Here is a 22,257-nt window from a genome sequence, read left to right on the forward strand (position 1 = left end):
TGAGACAAATACTACACTGTAGGTACTGAACAGTGTAGTCTAGAAAAGGCAGTGTAATTTTGGAAACCTGTTTGGAATGTTTTTTAAAGTTGTTTTTTTTAATTAAGGAAGGTACCTGCTAATTCACAGAAATAGGTGAAACTGTCCAGAATTTTCCAGCAAGCAGGGAAAGTACCAATGCAAAAGACTGAGCGGGGGGGAGAGACGAGTGGCCAAGTTCAATTTCATATAACTAAAAATTAATATAATCAAGCCACAGTGGTGCCACACTTGATATTTTTAGTATAACATTATGTAAATATGTATTTATGATGCAGACAGATGCATTATTATACACTTTATAAAGTACACAAAGATATCTTTGCCCCGTACTCTATCTGTACCACCAGTTACAGCTGATCACCTCATCTCCACGTGTGAACTACACCTTGAAGGGGGCTGACCCCCCCTTCCTCCTCCCCTGGACAATAGGAGAGCAGGGTTTTACTAACTATGGACCTGTTTGCAATACCCATGCTGCCCTTCACTCACTACATTACCTTAGCAGAAAGGAATGCTTTTTTTTCTCTTCCTGTAATATCTAAGGGGTGACATCATTCTGTCAGGTGTAGTTTTCCTGTAACTTGATCACAGCAGATAAAAGACCATATGTATATTGTCCCACTATCTAGGCGATGGCTCGTACCTTAAAAATCCCTATTGTTCAAAAGTGAGTTTCCCATTACTTTAGCGCTCTCATGTGCTGTGATCACTGAAGTAAATTTTAATCCAACAGACCCAATTTTCACACCCTTCTACAATGAGATGTTTTAATATACTGTATGAAAACAGCATAGTATATTTTAGAAATGCACATATACTATACAGTTCCTTATTTATATGTATGCGAAAGAACAAATGTCAGGTGAAATGTCAAAATGTCATTTTGTACATGGGTGCAAGACTACAAATAAGTACAGCACCGTTCAAACAAAACCAGTTTGCTTTGCAGCCTGGGGAAAGATAAGGCTTCACATTTTCCTGTTCCACCCCAAGATCTACAAAGCCAGGAGTCAATTTATAACGCAGGAAGGCTTGTGCTTTTATTTCCATTGTATTTTTTTTTGCTACTTGTTTTTAATTCATTCCATAGACAGTCTTGCTGCGAGCAATATTTCACACCACTCACAGCTTAAACACACAGTGGCCTCCTGCCTGTTGAAATAGCTTCTCTCAGGAATGGGGATCACCTTCTCCCTCAAAACAGCTCAAGGCAGACAACCATGAAATGCCTAAGGTTTCACCTCATTTCTAAGAAAAAAAACTTATGTCAGATTTCTCAAATTTCTAGCAACCCTTAAACAGACATATGACCATCTCCAGTTCAATTCTGAAAACCGTCTTTGTCATCAGAAACCCCCACAACCCACACAAAAACAGTTGTGCCGAAATAATTCTGAAAAGACTTCTGAACAGCGGAGATAAAACATTTAATTGAGATCTTTTTATCTCAGCACTGTGAAGCTAATACTCCATCTTGAATCCACTGCTGAATTGAACTTTTCACATGTGCATTTAGGTTCACTCCTGTGTAGTAAAACTTTAAACCTCACTTTCAACATTTTTTCCACAAAATCATTTGATGTACCTTTAAAAAAAACAGTCAAGGAAACTTTTTTTAGCAAGGTGCTTTCAAGCTGAGATGTGTAACTTTGATGCATAACTCCATTAAATGCTGGATCAGACTCATATAAGAACATCCATGCCATTTTCTAACTGCTTTATGCTAACCAAGGGTCACAGGGGAGCTGGAGCCAGCTGGGTACACCCTGGACAGACGCTAGACTAACCCAGGGCACATACAGACACAACACACACACTCACACCAAGGCCAATTATCCCAGAAGCTAATTTAACTACCAGTATGTTTTCGACTGTAGGAGGTAACTGCAGCACCTGGAGGAAACTCACATGAATGTGGGGAGAACTATACAAACTCCACACAAATAGCTATTCTCCAAATGGATTCAAATCCATGAAATGTCATGAAAGACAAATTAGTGCTGGGAGCAGCAAAACAAATTAGACTATGCTTAAAAACACAGAATGGACATGAAGACAACAGAACGTTCTACTTCATTTCCAAAATGACTATCCTAACAACATTCATTATATACAGTATTTTGGTAACTTCATTAAAAATTAAAACTTTGGTTTGTAATATACATGCCATTGCTACCAGAATATGTTCTTATACCTGTATGCATGTCTGTGAATGCATATATACTGTATATCACACATAGAGAGTCTGAAATAAAAGTATACACAGTGCAGTGAGCTCCAGGAATATGTACTCTTCACTTGAGGTTCAAGAGCTTTCATTCTCAGCTGTAGAAATACCCTATATTTATCTGTATGACACTGAGAGACTTTCCTCTCCCCCTGCTTCCCCACCTGCCCAGAGAAACAGTATACAAAGTAAACAATGTTCATTATTGCACTGAAGAAACCATGCAAAAAAGAAAAAAGTACACACTGAATTACTAGTAAACAATCCTTGACCTTTTTAGGTCTCTAGGAAACTGCACCTGACCTCCTCTGTTAGTTCAGAGCTGTGGTAATGCAAGGGGCAGGAGCACAACAGCATTTTTTTGGGGGGTGGTCAAGGCTTCTACATAAGACCTCACTTCAATGTATTGCAAATGCTATTGTTTGTAAAGTCATAAACAGCTGAATAAGTACAATTTCCAGCAAAGCAATTAGAACCCTCAGTGACTAATGCTTTTCATCACCACAGAACATTTCCCAAAACAACCAAACAGAACAAACTTTCTTCCATTACAAATACATACACCTTTTACAGAGGAAAGAAATCTTTTCTTGTGCTTCTTTAGGTGAATGCCAGGTGAAAAAATTAAAGAGTTCAAGGTGAATATTAGTTTGAGAACCGTCTGCATGGATGGAGAGCTATAGATGTGCGTTTCACTAGCACTGACTCATCTTAGCGGCTCTGAGCTTTTTGACACAAGGCAGCCTGCTCCTCTTCACCAGCAATACAACGGGCCTGGAGTGAACGTCCACCACATTGTAAAGGAACTGTGTTGTTTTAAACTTAAGAAATCACTCGGTTAAAAAAACATCCCAACAAAATAAAGGCAAAACCAGACATACACAAGACTAGTGTGCTGAGAATAAATCAAAAACTGAATAATTCTTATTTTTACACATGAAAAAAAATGCTTTTTGGGGGGCTGATAGCACAGGTTCAGCTTCTGTAAGTGTGGTGGGATAGTCCTTCAAGCGCTGCTGGCTCGATGGAGGGAATACATAATTCAGTATGGATCTTGCACAGTCTTTAATTTTCCCTCTTATATAGGTTTCATTTGCCGGGACTGTCAGCAGATAGTCTTTAAGCTGAGTACCAGCTGGCAGATATCTCTCATGCTGCCTGTGAGGAGCATGGCTGATGTACAAGTAAATACAATATAAGAAACTGTTGTTTGCATCTCTTTGCCAAAGGATGGAAGTAAGGTGCATTTTACATCACTTAGAACAATTTAGGGATTTACATTGTAAAAGGTTGTATTTTTTAAGCACATTTATCTATATCAAATAACTTAACATGGGTAACAGCCATGGAGGAAATACAGGCATGTCATCCATAAAACTAGAAACAGCTCTTTGAAGCAGGAAGTAAGCTCAGGACAGCACTTATCCACTTGAGGCCAAAGCACTGATCCTTTGGATTCCTTAAATGGAAAAAAAAGATAATGAGGTATTTATAACCTTCACCACATTCTGGAAGAAAGGTTGCCAGATTCATTTTTTTTCTTCACATTTATAGTACATATACATGGCATCCCTGTGAAGATGTAAAAAAAAAAAGAGTTTTGCACAATTTAGAAAAATAAAGTGTAAGTACTTCTTTGCTATATGCATCAACATAAACACCTGCAGTCAAGCTCTATTTGCTGCTCTGCATGGAAAGCACAAACTGCCCATATTTGATCTGGTTGTCCAGCCGCTGGGGCTGCCCTCAGGCTTTTTCCAAACGATGAGCCAAGTGAGAGCTGCAGTCTCACAGGGCAAAATCTTCAATGGCATGTTGAACGAAAAAAGAAAGACGTTCTTCTTGGTATGGTTCAGTGTGAAGCTCAGCTTGAGATGCGGAGTATTCAAAGTGAAGGATAAATGGAATCCAGAGTGGCTCAGAGTGCTTCCAGGCCCTTCAGAAGTCCTGAATGACTCTGAAGTGGTTGTCCAACGAGGGGGGCTCATCCTCGAAGTGGAGTTTGCAGATCAGGGGCGCCCCCAGCTCCTGCAGTGTCCGCACAAAGCGCCGGTGCTCCCGGCCTACCCAGGCTCTCATGGGGTCGTGCACTTCGTAGGGCGTGACGTGGGCATGCAGCCCAATACCGCTGGAAGCCAAAGCCTGCAGGGCCTTCCTGTCTGTCACCCATGTCTCGCTGCCACCTGGATGCCCCCCGTCAAGCCAGTACATGTCCCGTATACTTGCTAGGAAGGCTGCAAGCTCTGGGTCAGCCTTGGCGCCTGCCAGCTCATACACCATCTGGTTCAGAACCACGCAGCCCTTGCTGAAGCCTACCACCGACAGCGAGAGGTTGGGTGGCAAAGGACACGACACAGAGGTCACGTTGCTAGGGCCAGAACAACCATTTGCGAACGGGCGAGAGTTCTGTGCGGGACAGTGGTGCAACAGGATGCCAGCTTGTTCCATGGCATGGCTCAGAAGACCCTTCAGATGCTGGAAGGCACCATGGTTAGGCGAGTGCTCTGGGGCCCCAAACAGGTTGCTCTCCACAAAGTTGTCATAGCAGCTGAACTTGTGCAGGTACATGCGCGCCGCTCGCACTACCCACACATGGTGCCCAGGAAAGCGGTGCCCCAGCAGCAATGCCACTCTCTCCAGGCTCCAGTGTTGCCACTGCCCATTCTCCTGGTGCTTGGACATCTCCTGCTGGAAGTTCTGGAAGTGGGGGGAAAAAAGAGACACAGGTGGGTCAGTTTGGGTTGTTGTCTAGTCCTTTTGATTACATTTTGATTGGAAATACAGCATTGATTCATCGGATAGCTGTGTGTGGTGTGTGTAGCTGTTGCAGGCTTTGTCCCCTTGTTTACACCGAAAGGTTATTTCCAATTGCAGCTCATCAGCAAGCTGAACAGAGGCATATGCAGAAACAAAGGGGATCATTCATAGTGAGCCTTGGTTCTTCCATTCAAACCATTACAAGTTTTTATTCCAATAAATTCTTAAATATTTAAATGATCTTTAACTGTTGGGGTGAAGGACCACATCTGACCAGAGCAGATGATGAGGGGACCCGATTCAAGTATTCAAAATGCTCAATGGCACTGTCAATTCAATTGGCCATTGTGCAGTGCTGTCCTAAAACCAAGAACTAGTGCTCTATTTCTACCCTCACACAGTGCTGCCTGCTGATCTAGAACCATTGGGTTACCTCTATGCTCACAGACTGCTACCTATAGATCTAGAACCAGTGGGTTACCTCTACCCCTCTACCCCCCATGCACTTCTGTCCACGGGTACAGAACGTGTGCATCACCTCTACCCTCATGCAGTGCAGTCCTCAGACAGACCAAGCCTATCCCTTTTGGTATTCCAATGCTGCGTCCCTGGCAGGAGGAGAGTGAAGATGCCAGGACAATGTGGCCATTCATCAGGGAGCCGAGTCAGGGGCTGCTCCTGGCACAGCCTTCAGGTCATCCACAGAATACTAACACACTCTGGGAACACTGACAGGGACCCTATTACTCATTCAGCACTAAGTCCCTTAACACACCACGTGTACCGGGTTATTGCTGTCCTTTCCACCTTTGTTCTGTCTGTTAGTGTCTTATATAGCAAATTATTCAAACCCTTAATTGTTTTCATGCTTTTCAGTACTTTAATAGTGCCATGAGACTATGAATAAGGCAAGTACTACATAATGAGTGGCCTACTGCTCTTCTGCTTGTCTGACTCTCTACTAACCTATATAAATCTTGCAGCTTTAAAATGATCGTTTTAGTGCTGTAAACTGTCTTCCACACTGTAAACAACTTAAAACGTATGTCATTAGCTGACGGGTCTCCTGGCTGTCTATGTTGCCAATAAAAAAGGATTAGACTTCAGACGAGGGAGGAGAGATCTAATCAAAGACCACACGCAGGCAGATTAAAACAGTCTGCCAGACACGAATTCTGCCTTGAAAGGAGTAATAATACTGTCCTTGCATTTATACGAGACGTTTCATTAAAATGGAAATCAAAGCGAAATAGTGAATACGCACACAAAAATATCCTGTTACCTGTAAGTTTTTATAACGAATAAAACAAATTCAGAGACGTAAATGATTTGAAAAACGACGCACCCTTTAAAGCTGTACAGTAAATTATTTTATCAACGGCTGCAACCTCCTCCCAGTTTCAGAACCGTGCGCCGTCTAAACTTAGTATACAGTAAGTCTTAAAAATATTATGCCCTCCATTACAGACATTTCGTCAACCTCGTTATGCGCACAAATATTTCATACGTCAATAAAAGTTAGATTAACAGATGCTACCTGCAGACAGACTACATATCAGATAAGCAACTTCTACATCGTAATGCCTGCTAGTGCAACTGACACCGACGACGACGAGGAAGCATGTCACGGATTCCATATGGTATCCCAAACCTGTATATCCCCTGGGAAAAATACAACATGCTGGGTCGCATCTTCCGCGGTATGCGTCTCAGAGCTGCACCGACTCTGAACTGCAGTTGGGCGGAGAAGCAGCATCTCGTTCACTCGGTGCGGCTCGAAGCCCGGGACTGCGGGCAGTCTAAACCAACGCTGCTGGCTGCACTGGCCATCCGGGTCGCCCTGACGTGGACTCGGCCCCTCAGTCTCGGAGAAGCCAGCAGCGGAGCTCATGTTCCTGGCTACGGTAATGAGAGAGAGAGCAGTGGCGGCGGTTCGGATGCTGAACATGTGGCGGAGAAACAGGGCTAAGAGATGTCGGTGCTTTCATATATCACCCGTGCACTGAGAAGGCCCATCCTCTACCAGCCTATGAGGGGGAGAATTTTTTAATGAATAGCGACACCTGCTGTATGGAAAACATATAAACGTATCTTCAAATATGATCTTAACAAATATCAATCATATAATAATAATAAATCATATAAACACGTCTGAATTGTTACCTGTCCTTATTTATTTTTTTAATGGCGCGCAACTTTTGTTATGACATCATGAAGTATGTATACACATAAAGTATAAGAAACAGCTTCTCTACGTTAAGCAACCAGTTTCATAAGGGGGCGCTAAAAGGAAAAAAAAATGTTTGTCACGGAGTAAGAGCAACTCGAGCCCTTGACATCACACGCTACTAAGTTTGCTACGTTGAGGTGTCAGCAAGTGTGACTGTAAATCCTTTATCATACTATGGCAAGTAAGACGCTTTATATTACTGGTTACAGGAGTGGGTTAGTGCACACCAGAAGGTTAAGAGTCAGTGTTCTTCGTCTAATCTTTGTGCTATGTGTAGTTTATTGATCTGGTTTTACTGTACGAATGAACAGTGCTTTACACTTCGATAGCAAGACCTGTTAAGTCTCGACGACATTTTCAGTTAGTTTTCGATGTTTTGTTTTAAAATATTGCATATTGTAACGTTGCGTTACGGTCGGCAAATTCAGCCGAACAAATAAGAGTCGATGGTGTCTGTTTCTAACAGTGTTTTAAGTACAACACCGTTGTTAAATGTAATTGGGAAAAAATAGAGCGGTGTATAATTATAACCAAATACATAACGAAGAAGAACGGTGCAACTGTAAGAACTACTTTCCATCGTAGTAAAACGTTCCTAGATTTGCACATTAGTGAAGTTCTGCATACAGCAGTGTTGAACTGTGCAAAGAAACATCTTGAGCCGCATGTATGCGACAAGTTAAGAGTTTACCCAAGTAAGCATATTTATTACTGCACGTGATTTCCCTCACCCCTGCTTTTTTATAGGGTAATGGCTGCTGGGGTGGGCCGACGCCTGGCTGCCTGTCTCCTGAACATCTCAGAGGCACGAAGCAAAGAGGTAGTGGAGACGGTGGCCAGGGCGGCTATCTATGAAAAGCAAGGTGAGCAGAAGTGACACAGGTCACAATCCCACACGTGTACACATGAGCAGGACTGAACCCACAGACAGACATACTGTACAAATACATTGGGTTTTTTTTTTTAAATCTGAGCTCAAGAGTTTTCCCACATCAAGAATGTCAGCCTAGTGAAAAAAAAAACTTAGCTTCTCCTAGAAAGCCCCAGTGCAGTGAAGGAGTGAACCGAAGACATTTTTTGGAAGACTATTTTATTTCCTCATTTCCTTATTTGGAGATCTGGTGCATAAAGTTAAAATATCCATCCTTTCATGGGGAGTCGCGGGAAGTCGGAGCTTATCCCGGCAAGCAATAGGCGTAAGGCAGGACACATCCAGGACAGGACACCAGTCTATTGTAGGGCATGCACTCACTCCAGGGCCAATTTTCCCCGAAGCCAGTTGACCTCCCAGTATGTCTTTGGACGGCGGGAGGAAACCAGAGCTCCTGGAGGAATCCCATGTACATACAGTACAGTACAAACTCCATGCAGGTAGCAGCTCCCTTAATTGAACCCATAGCCTCAGCTCTGTGAGGCAGCAAAGATAACCACCATGCCACTGTGCCACCCAAGTTAAAATATACCAATGTTTTTTTTAATAAATGCCTAGAATTTATTACTTCTGTTGGTCAGTTGGATACCGGTAATATATTAGCTGTGATGCTTAGGGGTGACGCACCATGTGATGCTGGGTCGTGATTTCTGGAGAGCACTTGATTGTGAGCTGCTCACCAATGATGTGTCAGACCAAGCATGTGAGCCCAGCAGGATGTGGGTTAATGGCTTTGTGGTTACCTAGGCTAATAGTCTGTCATGTGTTTTCAGGGGGGAGACGTGAGGGGATAACGGTGCTCAACATCTTCAGTGACCATGACTACAACCGCTCTGTCATCACCATCGTCGCCACCATTGACCAAATCGGTACGACACCCGAGTCACAGCTGTGCTGTGTAGATACATTTACAAAGCAAGGTTGGTGTAAACCATACCAAGGTCCTGGGCCATTTAAAGCCTAGCAAAAAACATAAGTAAATGTAATTATTTTGTGATTTACAAAGAATAAATTATTTTGTCATTTCCAGATGGCCACATGGCTGAGTGAGTGTCCCAGGGCCACAGACAGGTTGCGCTCCACAAAGCTGTCATAGCTGCTGAACTTGTGTAGGCACTACCCACACATGGTGCCTAGTGATGCCCCTGCTCATGTGAGGAAAAGGCCAAATGTACTCCCAATTTCTTCCTCTTGCAAGCAGGGGCAGCTGTAAAAGAAAATCATTTTTACAGTAGAGACGCAATTATCCGACCTTTGCTTATCCGAAATTCTGTTTTATCCGACATAGCCAATCACCATGGTGTACAGTATATATTTACACTATGCGTGCACGTGCATAATATTTTGCCCAATCCGATGCTGCTCTGTCTCTCCGTGTGTCACGTACTGCTGTTGACGTAGCTTCGCTTGCCGATTTCGTGCTCGTGATTATTATTTTTCCTATTGTATTTTCGAAGCGGCACAAGCTTACGCTGAACAATAAGAGGAGGCAACTGCTACTGATGGCATGTTACTCAGACGCTGGCGAGGCCTTGCCGCAGGGAAGAGAAGCACATCTGGGAAACAGATTCCAATCACTCATTTTTTAAAATAATCACTAACAATAGTTCTGTAGTCTGTTATTTTAGTATTAAAGTAGATGCATAAACCAGATTTCATACTTGTACTGCGCTTCCATTAATTTATGATTTATCTACTCAGTTTCCGCATTATCTGACATTTTCAATTGGTCCTGTTTAGGTCGGATAATCGCAACTGTGCTTCGTATCTGTTTCTAAAGAACATCATTTTCTTTCATAGCAGTCAGTTTAAAGGAGGTATGGGCTGGGAGTATGTGTGGCCTTTTTTTAATATTTAATGGAATGGACACCTTGTGTCTGTTGGAAAGAAAGTTGTGTATTAGGAGAATGTTTTCTATTACACGGCCTCAAACATAATATTAGAATAGGCCACATTCATGAACTACATTCTACCACAAAACAGATGTCACTTTTTTGATAGAATAAAAAAATCTGCCAACCCAGCATAGTTTCATGAAAACTTGAAACCCAAATTTGTTTTTTTCTTTGAAAGAAAGGGTGTAGATATATTGTCTGTAAAGGCTTTTTTAGCAATCTGAGGTGTTTTTAACATTAAACATTAACGGGAAAGAGTTTTTCCATGTCATTTGTACCAGGTGGAGCAATAGTTTCTGCCTGTGTGCAGGCCTGTGAGCTCATTGACATGCGGCGGCATTCTGGGGTTCACCCGTGTCTAGGGGCGGTGGATCTGGTGCCCATATACCCGCTGGGGGAGTGCGTGGGGCTGGAGGAGTGTGGGCAGGAGGCACGAGGTAAGTGGGAGGCGTTGGGACCAGAGTGGGGGAGCAGGTGACCCCGTGCGAGGGGGGCAGTCACTATAAGAAAAGACAAGCCAAGGCAAATGAAGGTACACTACACATCTATACTGTCTTGAAGCCTGATTTCATCAGATGACAAAAGCAAATTTAGTAAGACAAAAGACATCAGAGAGAAGAAATAAGTTTGTTGCTAAAACTGGTATTGGTAGACATGTAGGTAGCACTCTGACTTGAATGAGTCTACTAAATTTTCCTTTTTTAAATTTTGCAACTACAATACTCTGGGGATGAGAGCTTTCACTGTTTCCCTGAGTTGCAGAACTAGTAAAGTCCTCAGTGTATTCATGATGCCTTATTTTCCCGTCCTCTGAGCAGCAGTAGCAGTGAGCCTGACAGAGCGTGTTCCAGGTACCAGTGTCTTCCATTTTGGGTTTGCCGACACACCCCAGCAGCGCAGCTTGGTCCAGAGAAGGAAGGAGCTCGGCTGGTTCCGAAAGAACCCCGACCTGCGTGCCATGCAGTCTGATGTGGGGGCGATGCCAGGCAAGAGATACGGGCTGACAGGTCAGGACTGGCATGTAACTCTCCAGGGACAAAACTCTCACTGCAACACTCTGAACACAGTTATGTGCTGTCCTTCTCTCCTCCCATGTTCACATTCATTTTTGTACCCCTTTCTCAAACACACTGTATCGACTCACCAGCACCCTTTCGGCCTTTTCCTGCTATTTTTCCTGCCTTCATGCATTCTGAAGAGGGGAAATGGCCTCCAGTTATCTGTCACCTTTCCTGGTCTGACTCCCCCTTTCTCTTCTCACTTCCTGCCTCTGTCCTCACACTCTTCTCCGTCCTTCAGGTGTGGGTGCCAGCCCCTACGTGATGAACTGTAACGTAACTATCAGCACAAGCGCTGTGGGCGTGGGGCGCCAGGTTGCGGAGGCATTGCGTGGCTCCAGTCCGGGTGGAGTTCCAGGACTGCAGGTTATGGCTCTGCCACACGAGGGTGCCGTGGAGATTGCTTGCAACGTGGAGAGCCTGCTGCGACCACCGGAGGGCCAGGAGGGCTGGCCTTCGTACTGGATACAAGGACGGCCGTACTGCTACCCTCCTGCCTCACTTATCACTGCCCGCGTGGCAGAGCTGGCCATGCAGCACAGAGTGGGCACACTGGGCACTGCATTGGTGGGGTTCACCCCCAAAGAGTGCAGGAGGCTTGCAGAGCATGCTCTGGCACAAGGCGTGGGGGAGTACTGGAGGGAGCAACGTAAAGTGCACATGTGATGCTCGACAAGAAAATACGAAACACATCCTCTGTCTGCTGACAGGCAAGATGTTACTCCCCTTAGATGTTGTGAGGGGTGGAAATAGCTCCCGTTGCAGGTTACGTGTTGCGGGCTCCTGCATTCAAGCCAACTTTTAATGATTTATATTTCATGCCTGTCATACTATTTTGAGGAACCTTGCGTGCACATTTTGTTTAAAAAAGTCGTATTTTCTTTTCTCCTTTGTATCAGTGATGTGTAAGAGCCTGCAATTGATAAAAGGCTGAAACAATTTGATGATCTGCCTTCATGCTATCTGGAACAGAACTATTGAATGCTTTTTTTATTGTACCATTTTTTTCCATGACAGACACCACGTTCATGGCATCATAACAGTGCAGATGACACAACCAGTATCACCTAAGGCAGTGATTCTCAGTCCTGGAGTACCTGTCTGGTGATGTTTGTTCCAGCTGGGCCTTGAATCACAAGTTCTTTTTTATGCCATTTATCTGCTTGGTTGTTATGGCTTTTTTTTTGTCCATTCAGGACTTGGGTTTAAAAATTAGATTCCTAATTAACTGTACAACTGTATTTTTAACATTCAAATTTAAAATACAAACAAGGCTTAATATAAATGTATAGGCGAGAGAATACATTCAAATGTTAATTTTTTAACATACCCGTTACGTTGGGAATTTTCTACAGTGTTTCAGTTTCCATGGATTATATGCAGGTTGGGTGACGTGGGAAATTTTAAAAAATCAGAAGTGTCCTGCAACCCGCTTTGTATTAAAAACGACAGCCCATTTTTAAAAACGACAACTCCACCAGCGCTCAGAATTCAGACCTGACACACCTAGACAAACAGCATAAAACTTGCTGTTTCAAAATGAAACACAGGAGAGTCATATCATTTCAGCTTCGTAACTAAAAACAAAACTTATATACGAATAAACAAAACACCTGACGTCGTATATACATCCGCAGATTATGTTTTTTTCCTGTTTCCTGTAGCTTTTTTAACCACGTGGGCAGCCAGTGCAGCTGGGATATTACACGTTTACCATATTCAGACAACTGTTTTATCTTGATTAATTTTATTGAGTATTACATATAATATATTCTTAAGATCGTGCTCTTTTCTGTTTATAGTTCTGGGAAAGTACATTATTTTTTTATGGTCGAAACGGAAATATTCCAGAGAACAGCGTTTTAAAACTCGGCAAAAAGCGACTGACTTTACCTGGAATATTAGCATTATTTTACCAGTTTATGAACAGAAAAAAAGTAAGAAGATGAAAACTACCCAAGAGGCCTATGCACATAAAAACAAAGCGAAGCGCATCGTTCAAGTCACGGTGGCCGAGAGGTTAAGGCGTTGGACTCGAAATCCAATGGGGTTTCCCCGCACAGGTTCGAATCCTGTTCGTGACGGTTTTTAACTTTATTAAATAAAGTAAAATGATATAAATTCAGAGCATCACGATTTTTTTTTCTACGAAGAGTGTGCTTATTACGTTTATTTCACCACCCCTGTGGAATTTCGTGAACACGAAATAAATGGTCCGTAAGATACATAGGCAATGATTACGTGTCGTTAGTGAATTTGCTTTTTTCCGGTTCGATAATTTGTCTGAATTCAAGTCGCTTTATATAAATGTAAGCCTGAAAATAGAGGTGAAAAAAAAATATTTTTGAAACGAGCTGCAGATATTCTAAAGGATGTTAGATTCTGCAGGAAATGCAGTAGCTCAGCACCCAGGTAGTAACGTCTCATATCATTTACAACACATTTAAACTAATTAATCGGAGTAAAATTTAAAATTTGCAACCGATGTGATTCAACATTGCTGTACACATTGAACCATTTTAACAGTTTCTTCTTTTAAAAAATGTACTTTCTAACCGATCCTGATACAGGGTGTATGTGTTTCAAAACATATTCAATTCACTCCGCTGTAATTTCAGTGACTAATAAAAAAACAGATAGCTAAACGAAGAAGTAAATTGTCTTTGGTATCTCTGAAAAGTGGAACATTCCTAGTTACAGAAATGAAAGCAGCGTATTCATCATGATCCTAACGTTGGACTTCCAGTAAAAGAGGGACACGTAGTAATCGCGCAGAAACCTAAAACAGTTGCACATAATTTAAAAAATATATGCACCGAACACTAATTAGCGATTAATTAAGTACACGACATAAAGCTGACAAACGAAGAATGCAGAATACACCCCTGGAGCCTGTTAACTACAAGAAAAAAATATATGTCGGAGGTCGGCCATGTTTCTAGATGGCCAATCAGATACTTCGCCTGGGAAGCCATTATAATGAAACAGATCATAGAATCTACCAAGTCTCAGGCTTTAGGTAGCGCGGTAATGTGAATATTGTGTGGTATTCGCTGTAGAGAAATTCAGCTTTGTATGAACAATAACAGTTCTCCTAATTTTATATTTGTATTATAACATTGCTGAAATTTGGAGATTGCGACTGAGAACTTGTTTTTAATAAATAAATTACCCTCCCGTGTACCCCTTTAACGAGGTGGAATGGAATAGTCGGTCCTTGTTTATAAAGCCGGTGGAACGCACGTTGGCGCAGTTCGGGGGCTTTGTGTGGAGGAAGTGAGGTTTAGAATGAAGCATTCTGTGTAAAATTGAGAAAATTAAAAATAAATCAGCCAGCAACTGTAGTGAATAATTAAATCGCACGGTCTCTTAGGCGACGGCTTATGCAAAAATAACACTTGAATTACTTTCAAAAGACCTAACAGCCATTATATCACAGTATCACACTGTTACATTAATGTAAAAAAGTTAACCCGGTCACAAAGACGCAATTGGTATTTAAATCCGCCGTCGTTTCTAGAGAGAAATGGGGTTTTCAGACAAATCAAACCAGGCCCCGGGACCTAGGTACTAGGTTAAACAGCGGAGACTCAAACAACCAGGGATATTACGAGTTATTTTAACTAGTAGGGTTTTTTTTTTCAGATTGGAGCTCCGTGCTTTAACGAAGGCTTTACCCCGACTGTTACTTGATACATTGATAGCGTAGGGATAGTATAATCGGACATATATATTTTTGTATGAAACCGGAATCTTAGACGCCGATTAGAGTAAGTTTTCTATTTTTAAACGAAGATGGCTGTGGTCCTTTTAAAAGGCTTGGATGTTTGTTTTATGTATTTTTACTGAACATGTAACCTTAATCAGAGAGAGGAAGTATAGAATCTACATATTTAAAAACGAAACTGCAGCTGTTAAGACGTATTGCAAGTGGAAGATTTTTTTTTGGTCCTCGGAACATTTTTAACTCAAAGAAAAGGTTGCCAAACTGAACACTGAATTTGTTGTAAATACAAATACAGCCAGCTATATGTTTATACCTCATCTGTTTCTCACACCCCGATGCTGCTAAAATAGTATTTTATACATATAAAAACTGCAGATCATCAATATGTCAAACAACTCAAACGAAGCTCTTTTCTTGATAAAAGATGTAAAAGCCGGATTGAAAAACTTAAATATCGTCTTTATTGTTTTGGAAATAGGTAAGTTACTGGTGTAGACGCGTTGCAACGCGTGGAAACCATTTTTTTATATTATGGGGTGTCTTTAACTTTGAAAATAGTATATTTTGTAACGGGCATCCTTTTTAAGTGCGTGTTGAACGTCTACTGATTTTGAGGTGCAGCACTGTTAGGTTGTGTGACTCTAGTTTTTCTTCACCTGAGCTGAACTCGGCGTTGGTCTAGTCAGAGTTACTGTCCTCTGATCCTGAGTGGGGTTGGGGAGAGGGCTACGGGCAGTGTCTGGTAAGAGGAGCCTGGGTAAGTATTCCCCTTATCGAGCAGTCACTTTACTCCTGAGTGGCCGACCAGAGCTGTGTCCAACTTCAGGCTTTAGCGGGTATTTTCTATTGACTTCATTTCAGCGTTTGATTGTTCCTGTTTAGTCTAACAATGCGTGGTTCCTTCAGTTTTCTTCAGAAGTAAAAGCAGTTACTCCGAGCATGGTTTTAACTTTATTCATTGGCGCTATATATCCATTACCAATGTAAAGGACTTTGGGTAAAATTATATAATTCTTAATTGTAAAGTTTTTTTTTAAGCATGGTCACACAGAACTGTTGTAGAAGTTTTTGTTGTATTCTTTGGGAAGCAAAGGTTTTTGTAGTTTTTAAAAAATCTCTTTAACATGCATTTTGAAAATACGTTCTTGGTTAATTTTTTTTTTAACAGGTATGGTATCATTTGAGTGTTAAAGATTTAAGGGTAGTGGTTCAAGCTCTGGTTTTCTTGCCAGAGGGTCACGGGTTAAAATCCCCAATGGGGATACTGCTGCTGCACCCTTGAGAAAGGTAGTTTGTCCAGGCCGGTCTGGCAAATGAGTACCAGAAATGTTTTTGAAAAAATATATAGGGAACGTTGGTCTATCAAAGAAGTTTTGGATAAAAGCACGAGCCAAATTATTAATAATAGCTGCTGGAAGGGTTGATTGCATGGTATTTAGTGGGTATTTGTGGTACACTTTTCAATTGCCATGTCTCCCGTTTCTCCCACATGCAGGTCGGGTGACAAAAACAAAAGATGGCCACGAGGTGCGGTCCTGCAAAGTGGCAGACAAGACAGGGAGTATCACCATCTCGGTGTGGGACGAGCTGGGGAGCCTCATACAGCCTGGAGACATCATCCGCCTTACCAGGGGGTAAGAAGGGCCAACACATCTTGGCTTCTGATGCCTGCCTGGCACCCACCTGCTCGCTCGCTCTTGCTAACCTTGTGCAGCTCTGTCGAGGCAGTGTTCTTCCACCCAGCCCTCCTGTGGGTTCTCACTTGCCCGGTGCTGGTTCTTTTGTCTTATTTGTGCCCAGTGGTTTCCCTGACCCCCTTCCTGCCCCCAGCTCCTCATGCCCTTCATCTTGCTTGTTGTAAGCACCCTTTTGTCACTCATTTTCCATCCTGGCTTGAACAGCTGACCTACAGCTAGTATGTAACCTCTTGCACACCTGATGCTGAGTTTCTTCATCCCTAGTCCAGTGTATTATCAGCCCCAAAAGACCAGACTCATACATCCCACTATTAGGGCTTCAGAATGTTAGTGGCAGGAGAGCAGATGCTGTGCTGATGCAGTTGACTTCAGTTGTTACTTGAGAAACATTAATCAGCTGAAGGAGCTGTTTCTTAAGCATTCAGTGATTGACTTCGATGAATCATGTATTGAATATCCTGGTCGGGCTTACTCACTGCATATAACATTTAGGAGCAGTAACTTTAAATCTTATGATTCATCAGAGGAGCCTATGCTTTGTGTTGATGTCTTTTTAATTTACAAAATTCACAAGTGTCGTCATGCTTAGGCCATGACCTGATGCAAAACAGGTTAGTACACCCTGTTCCTAGTTCTAACATAGGAGTGGTTCATCTGCCCTAGATGTTCCTACTGAGTACCCAATTGTACCAACATTGTTATAGCTTTTTTCCAAATTACTTATTTTTTCCTTTACTTACAGTAAATGTAGTCTTGCGTGTCCTTGGCTTTGTAGGTAGGAGCCGGGGGTGTGTGGCTTTCTTGGTAGAACATGGGCTTTTTGTAAAAGTGCTGTGTTCGGTATTGAGTCCTAACGTGCCTCTGTTCTCACCTGCAGTTACGCCTCCATGTGGAAGGGATGCCTGACGCTGTACACTGGTCGAGGGGGTGACTTGCAGAAGATTGGGGAGTGAGTACCGCTGTAAATCCTATGACTTCACAGGAGAGAGTGAAGTGAAGCCAGACTTCTCTGACCAGGCCACCTTCACTTGACTTGTGATGGGGAGCAAAACCTCCGTGCTGGAGGTTTAATACAGACTGTGGGAGAGGTGCATCCCTCATTGACAGCACTGCAAGTGCTGAGGCCATAGGCAGCTTCAGCTGATTCAACCCTACCCTGGGCAGTGCCCAGTGGCTTATTGTGCGCCGCTGCTTTGTAAATTATGTATTTTATTGTATTATTGGTTATGATTCGTGTGAGGTTTATAGCTTATCTTTATGAATCCATCTTTCCAGAACTCTATCTTCGTGTTCAGTAACCATGGCAACATTCATTCCCACCAAATGTATCGTGTTCTTAAATAGAAGCACATTGTAGCACCTTTCCAAAGTTGTGCTTAAGATTCAAATTTGAAGGTTTTCTCATGGTGAATGTGTATGTCCCAGTGGTTAGGAGGTACCATTTAAGATCACGTTTCATCTTAAAAGCTAGTTTATATGCTAAATTTCTTATCCAGCAGAGGCCATTTCACAGAAACGTAATAAGTTCACAGTCACAGAATACTATGCCTATTTTACAGTTCAAAAGCTCCATAATAAACTGAGCAAAAATCTCTACAATTCTATAACAAAATGAAGTAGGTAATAAGTCCACTATGAAGCAGTTTCCCGATGAAAAGGCTCGGCTTGGTCAGTTTGGTGCGCCTCTAAACATGGTGGTGTCCTGCTCTTCCTCTTCTGGGCAGGTTTTGCATGGTGTATTCAGAGGTGCCCAATTTCAGCGAACCCAATCAGGAGTTCCTGGCCCAGACCAACATGCAGAACAAGACAGTGAGTATCCCTGCTGTCCCCCACACTCTATGGGCAGTGACGCATGAGGAAGGTTGTTATACCTTCGTCCTGTGGTGATGTTGGCTTTCCTATACATCTTTGCCATATTTAAATGAGCACCGTCTGCACAGAGCGAATATGTAGTTGACCTTTCACCCAGCCCAGGACTGAACAAAGACAGCTATAGCAATAACTGAACACTTAGCATTAAGTATTTAGCAGTAAGTACAGATGCTCAGGCAGGTGGCAGTTTATAGCTTGGGTTTGTGTTAGTTGGGATGCCGGACACAGTTGTCTGTATTGCAGGGCTCTTTGCAATTTTTGTGTCTGAAATGGTTGCACTCTTTTCTTTCTATACATGGCTCTGTTGCCTAATTCAAACAGGCATTAAATTATAGAAGTTACATGATGCTCACAATGGTACCAGCTTCCTGTCCTCCCCGAGAGAGAGTGACAGCTGTTCGTAATGATGCTGGCTTTCACAAGAGTTAATATCGATCTTAACATACAATGTTAATACTAGTAAGTAAATAATAGTAACTGGTAATACTGGATACTAGTAAGAAAATATAATCTGAATGATTTTTACTTTTGAGCAAATGGCATGCATTTTCAATATGCAAATGTCTTCCATGTTTTTGGCAGTAACTGTTCCCTGGAAGGCAGGACTGCCTTGGTGTTTATCAGTACTGTGGAAATTCTTACACTTCCCTTTTTCCCTCTAGCAAGTCTGTACAAAGAGCAGTCAAATGATCACCGCTTGCTGCATTCCTCTCATATCTCCAGCACCCTCATTTGGAAAATTTATCATGAAAACTCACTTCGTAGGCTGTTGTTGCTATCAGCCTGCTGCAAAGACACAATCGGCTCATCTCTTTCTGTCGCGGGATAATAAAAGGCACCCCTTAATCTCTCCAGTCCTGCGCTGATGCCTTTTGTCACCGCAAGTCCTGTCACCACTTTTATGTAGTTAGTATATATTGCTTGAGAGTTTAAATGTAGGAACATGTTACTGACACAATATACTTGTTATGCCATTTCCTTGACCTTTTATTATAAGCAATAACTGAAGTTTTGTTCTATAGATTGCTTGCTCATCATAGACTCAAAGGTCAGTATCATGAAAAAGCATGCTTTTTTCAGCATACCTCTGTTAAAAATCATGGTCAACACAGAATTTATTTTTTTTTTAAAACAACAATACTCTTTATCTGTGCTCGGTTATTCATGGTCTAACGCCCTAGGTTTAATTTAGGAAAAGTTTCAATACATAATACTTCCCTGGAGCTGTATGAGGTAGTGTAGTGGAGCTGCTGCTGTGCAGAACCATAAAACTGACCCAGGAGCATGGACATGTGGTGTAAGATGATACTGTAAAACAAGTCTGTTTTTTCTGCTTACTGCTTTTCATTATGGCCTGTGATACCAACCAGTCAACCCGAGAAGATGCTTCATAATTATGGGAATGTTGGTGTCCGGTCTGGATTTAAATTGACTGTATTCATACTGCCTTATGAAATTATCCTTTCTTATCTAGGGAGAACTGAGATCTAGGAAATCACTGGCTTGTACATTGTATATGCGTATTTGTAGTGTAGAGAATGGCTAGTTTGTAAGTGTGTCTGCATTAAACTGGGTCATTGGCACTCTGTAATGTGTACTGTTTCTCTTGAAGGCCAAAGCTGAGCAGAGGAGTAACTCCCCCACCAACATTGCAAATTCAGGTACCCCAGTGCAGACAGGTGGGTGATTTTTTGTAAGCCTGACTGCTGTAAGGGAGGTATATTCATTTTCAGCTGGGAAAAAGGGCACGTCACTACATCTTAAAGTTGGAATAGAGCAATGTGGATATCTTGCTACCTAGATCTGGTTTGCTGTTGCAGTAGCCATGGAATCTGAGGTTGAAATAGTTTTTAATGTTTCTTTATGGTTAGGCTAAGGTGTTTAACTTAAATACAATATAAAATGCATCAGTACTATCCAGTATTTCTGGTTACTGAATGTGTAAAGCTTTTTATTTTGGAATGACCTCGTTCTAAGAGCTTAGAGGTATAAAGTTGCAGATAGGCTTTTAAAGCTATGTTTGGGATCCTGACCCCCCACCTTTCTCTCTCTCTCTTTTTGTTTCTCCCCCCCCCCCACTCAGGAAATGGTTCTCAGCAGTCGTACTCTACCGCCAGCCCTGCTCCTAATTCCAGGGATCCTGCTTCCTCGTTTGGGGGTGCAGGGCGAGCTAACGGGCGTGTTCCAGGCAATGGCTCTCCCTCAGCTCCCCCGGGGGCTCCACCTGGAATCTCTAAACCGTCTGTCACCATCAGCAACGGCAGAGACCCCCGTCGGGCCTCAAAGAGATGAGATATGGAAAACGCGCCAAACCAGCCTCCCTCTGCCCCATTACTGCTGCCAGAGCCAGTGTTGAACTATCCCACCCCTACACACCCTTTGCTAAAACTATACACCCTACTTGAACACTTAATGCACTTTTTGTCTTTTAATTTATCATGAACCTTGAAAGGTTATTGCTGTAAATTTCATCAGGATTTTTAAAATTCTCTAAATGAAATGCTTGAACTTGTGAATTTTGTTTTTGTTTAAAATGGAATTTCGAAGCTGCTGCTTAAGTTTTTCCTCTTCTTGACCAAAATTTAACCAGAAGTGACCGTGTTAAAAGTAGAGGTGGTTTGTTTTTTTTTTCTCCACTTTCAGTTTAGGCTACGTTAGGGGGCAAAACCAATAAAGCCGCAACCAAAACGATTCCAGGCATTTCTGCTGACCTTCTGTTCTTTTCTGTCCTCCAGTGCCATGGCTGTTGCCCTGCCCAGCTCCTGTGTGGGAGTTTTGGTGAGGGGCAGTTAGCCGTGCAGGGGTGGATGGTGTGCCGACGCCTGCGTGCTGTGCCAGGAATGGCGGCCTGTCTTCACATTTCTTAATACCCCCTTTTCACGTTGCTGCTGTACAGATACACCAAACACTTTTCAATGTGGCCTGAATACACTATAAGGTCAGGATAGCGATCCCACCGGTAGTTACACCAGCTCTTATGATCTGCTCTTCCCATTTTGGTATGTAGGTTTCCCAGAAAAAATAGTTGTCCATTTAGCTGGATGTTGTGAGTCCCAGTGTGAGGTCAATGCTCTTGGCATTTGTTCAGCACCTGAATTTTGTTAATCTAGTTGTTGGAATAATTATACATAAAACCTTTCCTTCCAGCCTCAAATTGTTCATGTACGGTTCAGTACCTTAAGTTTTTTTATACTAAAACCTAAAGACAAGAACGTGGAGTCTGATACCATGCTCTAGACTGCTAGTTCCCAAGAGGAATACTACCTCTTCTGTTTTTTTTTCTCCAGCTTTATTCATAAGAGGCTAATTGATCTGTATTTGGACTTTGTAATTTTGATTTCTGTTCTTAAAAGGTTTAAGTTAAAAGCTGTTCCATTTTCTGAGTACCAGAGCTACGCTCTGGAAATGCCACCAATCAGTCCACTATAGAAGGAAAATGCTAATTGTGATAGTGTCCGATAGTCATTCCTTTTTTTTCTGTTAATCAATTAATTTAAGAGCCTTTTAATCAGAAATAATGTCAAGTAATTTGAAGTGAGGCTGCATTTATTTCTGTGCTTTAATTGTTGGAAATTGTACACTTGAAGTAGGATATTTTTTATATTATTTACTTAGGAAGCAACTTAAAGGTCACAACAAGCAGATCATTTAAGTCATTTTTCAGTTTAGCAGATCTAGAGTTCAGATGGAATGAAAACCATTATCGTTCCTCCAAGACAAAGGTAGTGTACCGCTGCTCTAAAATACAAGCATCTCCCTGCCTTATGCCTGCAGTAGTGATGGCTATGGTTGTGTACAGGCCAGGTGGACAGCCAGTTTTA

General features: G+C 42.2%; 3 protein-coding genes and 1 non-coding gene across 10 annotated transcripts; 3 read left to right on the forward strand and 1 right to left on the reverse strand.

Moving 5' to 3' along the window:
* Positions 1 to 79: 79 nt before the first annotated feature.
* c13h2orf69 (chromosome 13 C2orf69 homolog) lies at positions 80 to 7,030 on the reverse strand. The gene is made up of 2 exons (XM_088930255.1): positions 6,678 to 7,030; positions 80 to 4,966 (listed from the first exon to the last, which is right to left on the reverse strand). Exons 1-2 carry the CDS (start codon positions 6,972 to 6,974, stop codon positions 4,208 to 4,210), a joined length of 1,056 nt encoding a protein of 351 aa, XP_088786381.1. The 5' UTR covers positions 6,975 to 7,030; the 3' UTR covers positions 80 to 4,207.
* Positions 6,763 to 12,079, forward strand: ftcdnl1 (formiminotransferase cyclodeaminase N-terminal like 1). 6 transcript variants are annotated; one of them, XM_088930258.1, is made up of 6 exons: positions 6,763 to 6,930; positions 8,004 to 8,119; positions 8,961 to 9,107; positions 10,364 to 10,519; positions 10,901 to 11,089; positions 11,382 to 12,079. In XM_088930258.1, the coding sequence occupies exons 2-6, from the start codon at positions 8,008 to 8,010 to the stop codon at positions 11,804 to 11,806; spliced, it is 1,029 nt and encodes a 342-aa protein (XP_088786384.1). In that variant the 5' UTR covers positions 6,763 to 6,930; positions 8,004 to 8,007; the 3' UTR covers positions 11,807 to 12,079. The 6 variants fall into 6 exon arrangements, with proteins under 6 accessions (XP_088786384.1, XP_088786383.1, XP_088786382.1 ...); XM_088930257.1 differs by lacking the exon at positions 6,763 to 6,930 and adding an exon at positions 7,345 to 7,433; XM_088930256.1 differs by lacking the exon at positions 6,763 to 6,930 and adding an exon at positions 7,359 to 7,437.
* A 1,063-nt stretch (positions 12,080 to 13,142) lies between these two features.
* On the forward strand, positions 13,143 to 13,224 carry trnas-cga (transfer RNA serine (anticodon CGA)). The gene has a single exon. It is a non-coding gene; the product is annotated as a tRNA-Ser (tRNA).
* A 1,377-nt stretch (positions 13,225 to 14,601) lies between these two features.
* On the forward strand, positions 14,602 to 21,124 carry nabp1a (nucleic acid binding protein 1a). Of its 2 annotated transcripts, XM_088930264.1 has the most exons (6): positions 14,602 to 15,345; positions 16,363 to 16,501; positions 17,442 to 17,513; positions 18,289 to 18,373; positions 20,049 to 20,115; positions 20,520 to 21,124. In XM_088930264.1, the coding sequence occupies exons 1-6, from the start codon at positions 15,252 to 15,254 to the stop codon at positions 20,726 to 20,728; spliced, it is 666 nt and encodes a 221-aa protein (XP_088786390.1). In that variant the 5' UTR covers positions 14,602 to 15,251; the 3' UTR covers positions 20,729 to 21,124. The 2 variants fall into 2 exon arrangements, with proteins under 2 accessions (XP_088786390.1, XP_088786389.1); XM_088930263.1 differs by lacking the exon at positions 14,602 to 15,345 and having other exon boundaries at positions 15,358 to 16,501.
* Positions 21,125 to 22,257: the final 1,133 nt, after the last annotated feature.

The sequence above is a fragment of the Atractosteus spatula genome, chromosome 13 (genome assembly GCF_055471065.1).
Source record: "Atractosteus spatula isolate fAtrSpa1 chromosome 13, fAtrSpa1.hap1, whole genome shotgun sequence".
Taxonomy (NCBI): domain Eukaryota; kingdom Metazoa; phylum Chordata; class Actinopteri; order Semionotiformes; family Lepisosteidae; genus Atractosteus; species Atractosteus spatula.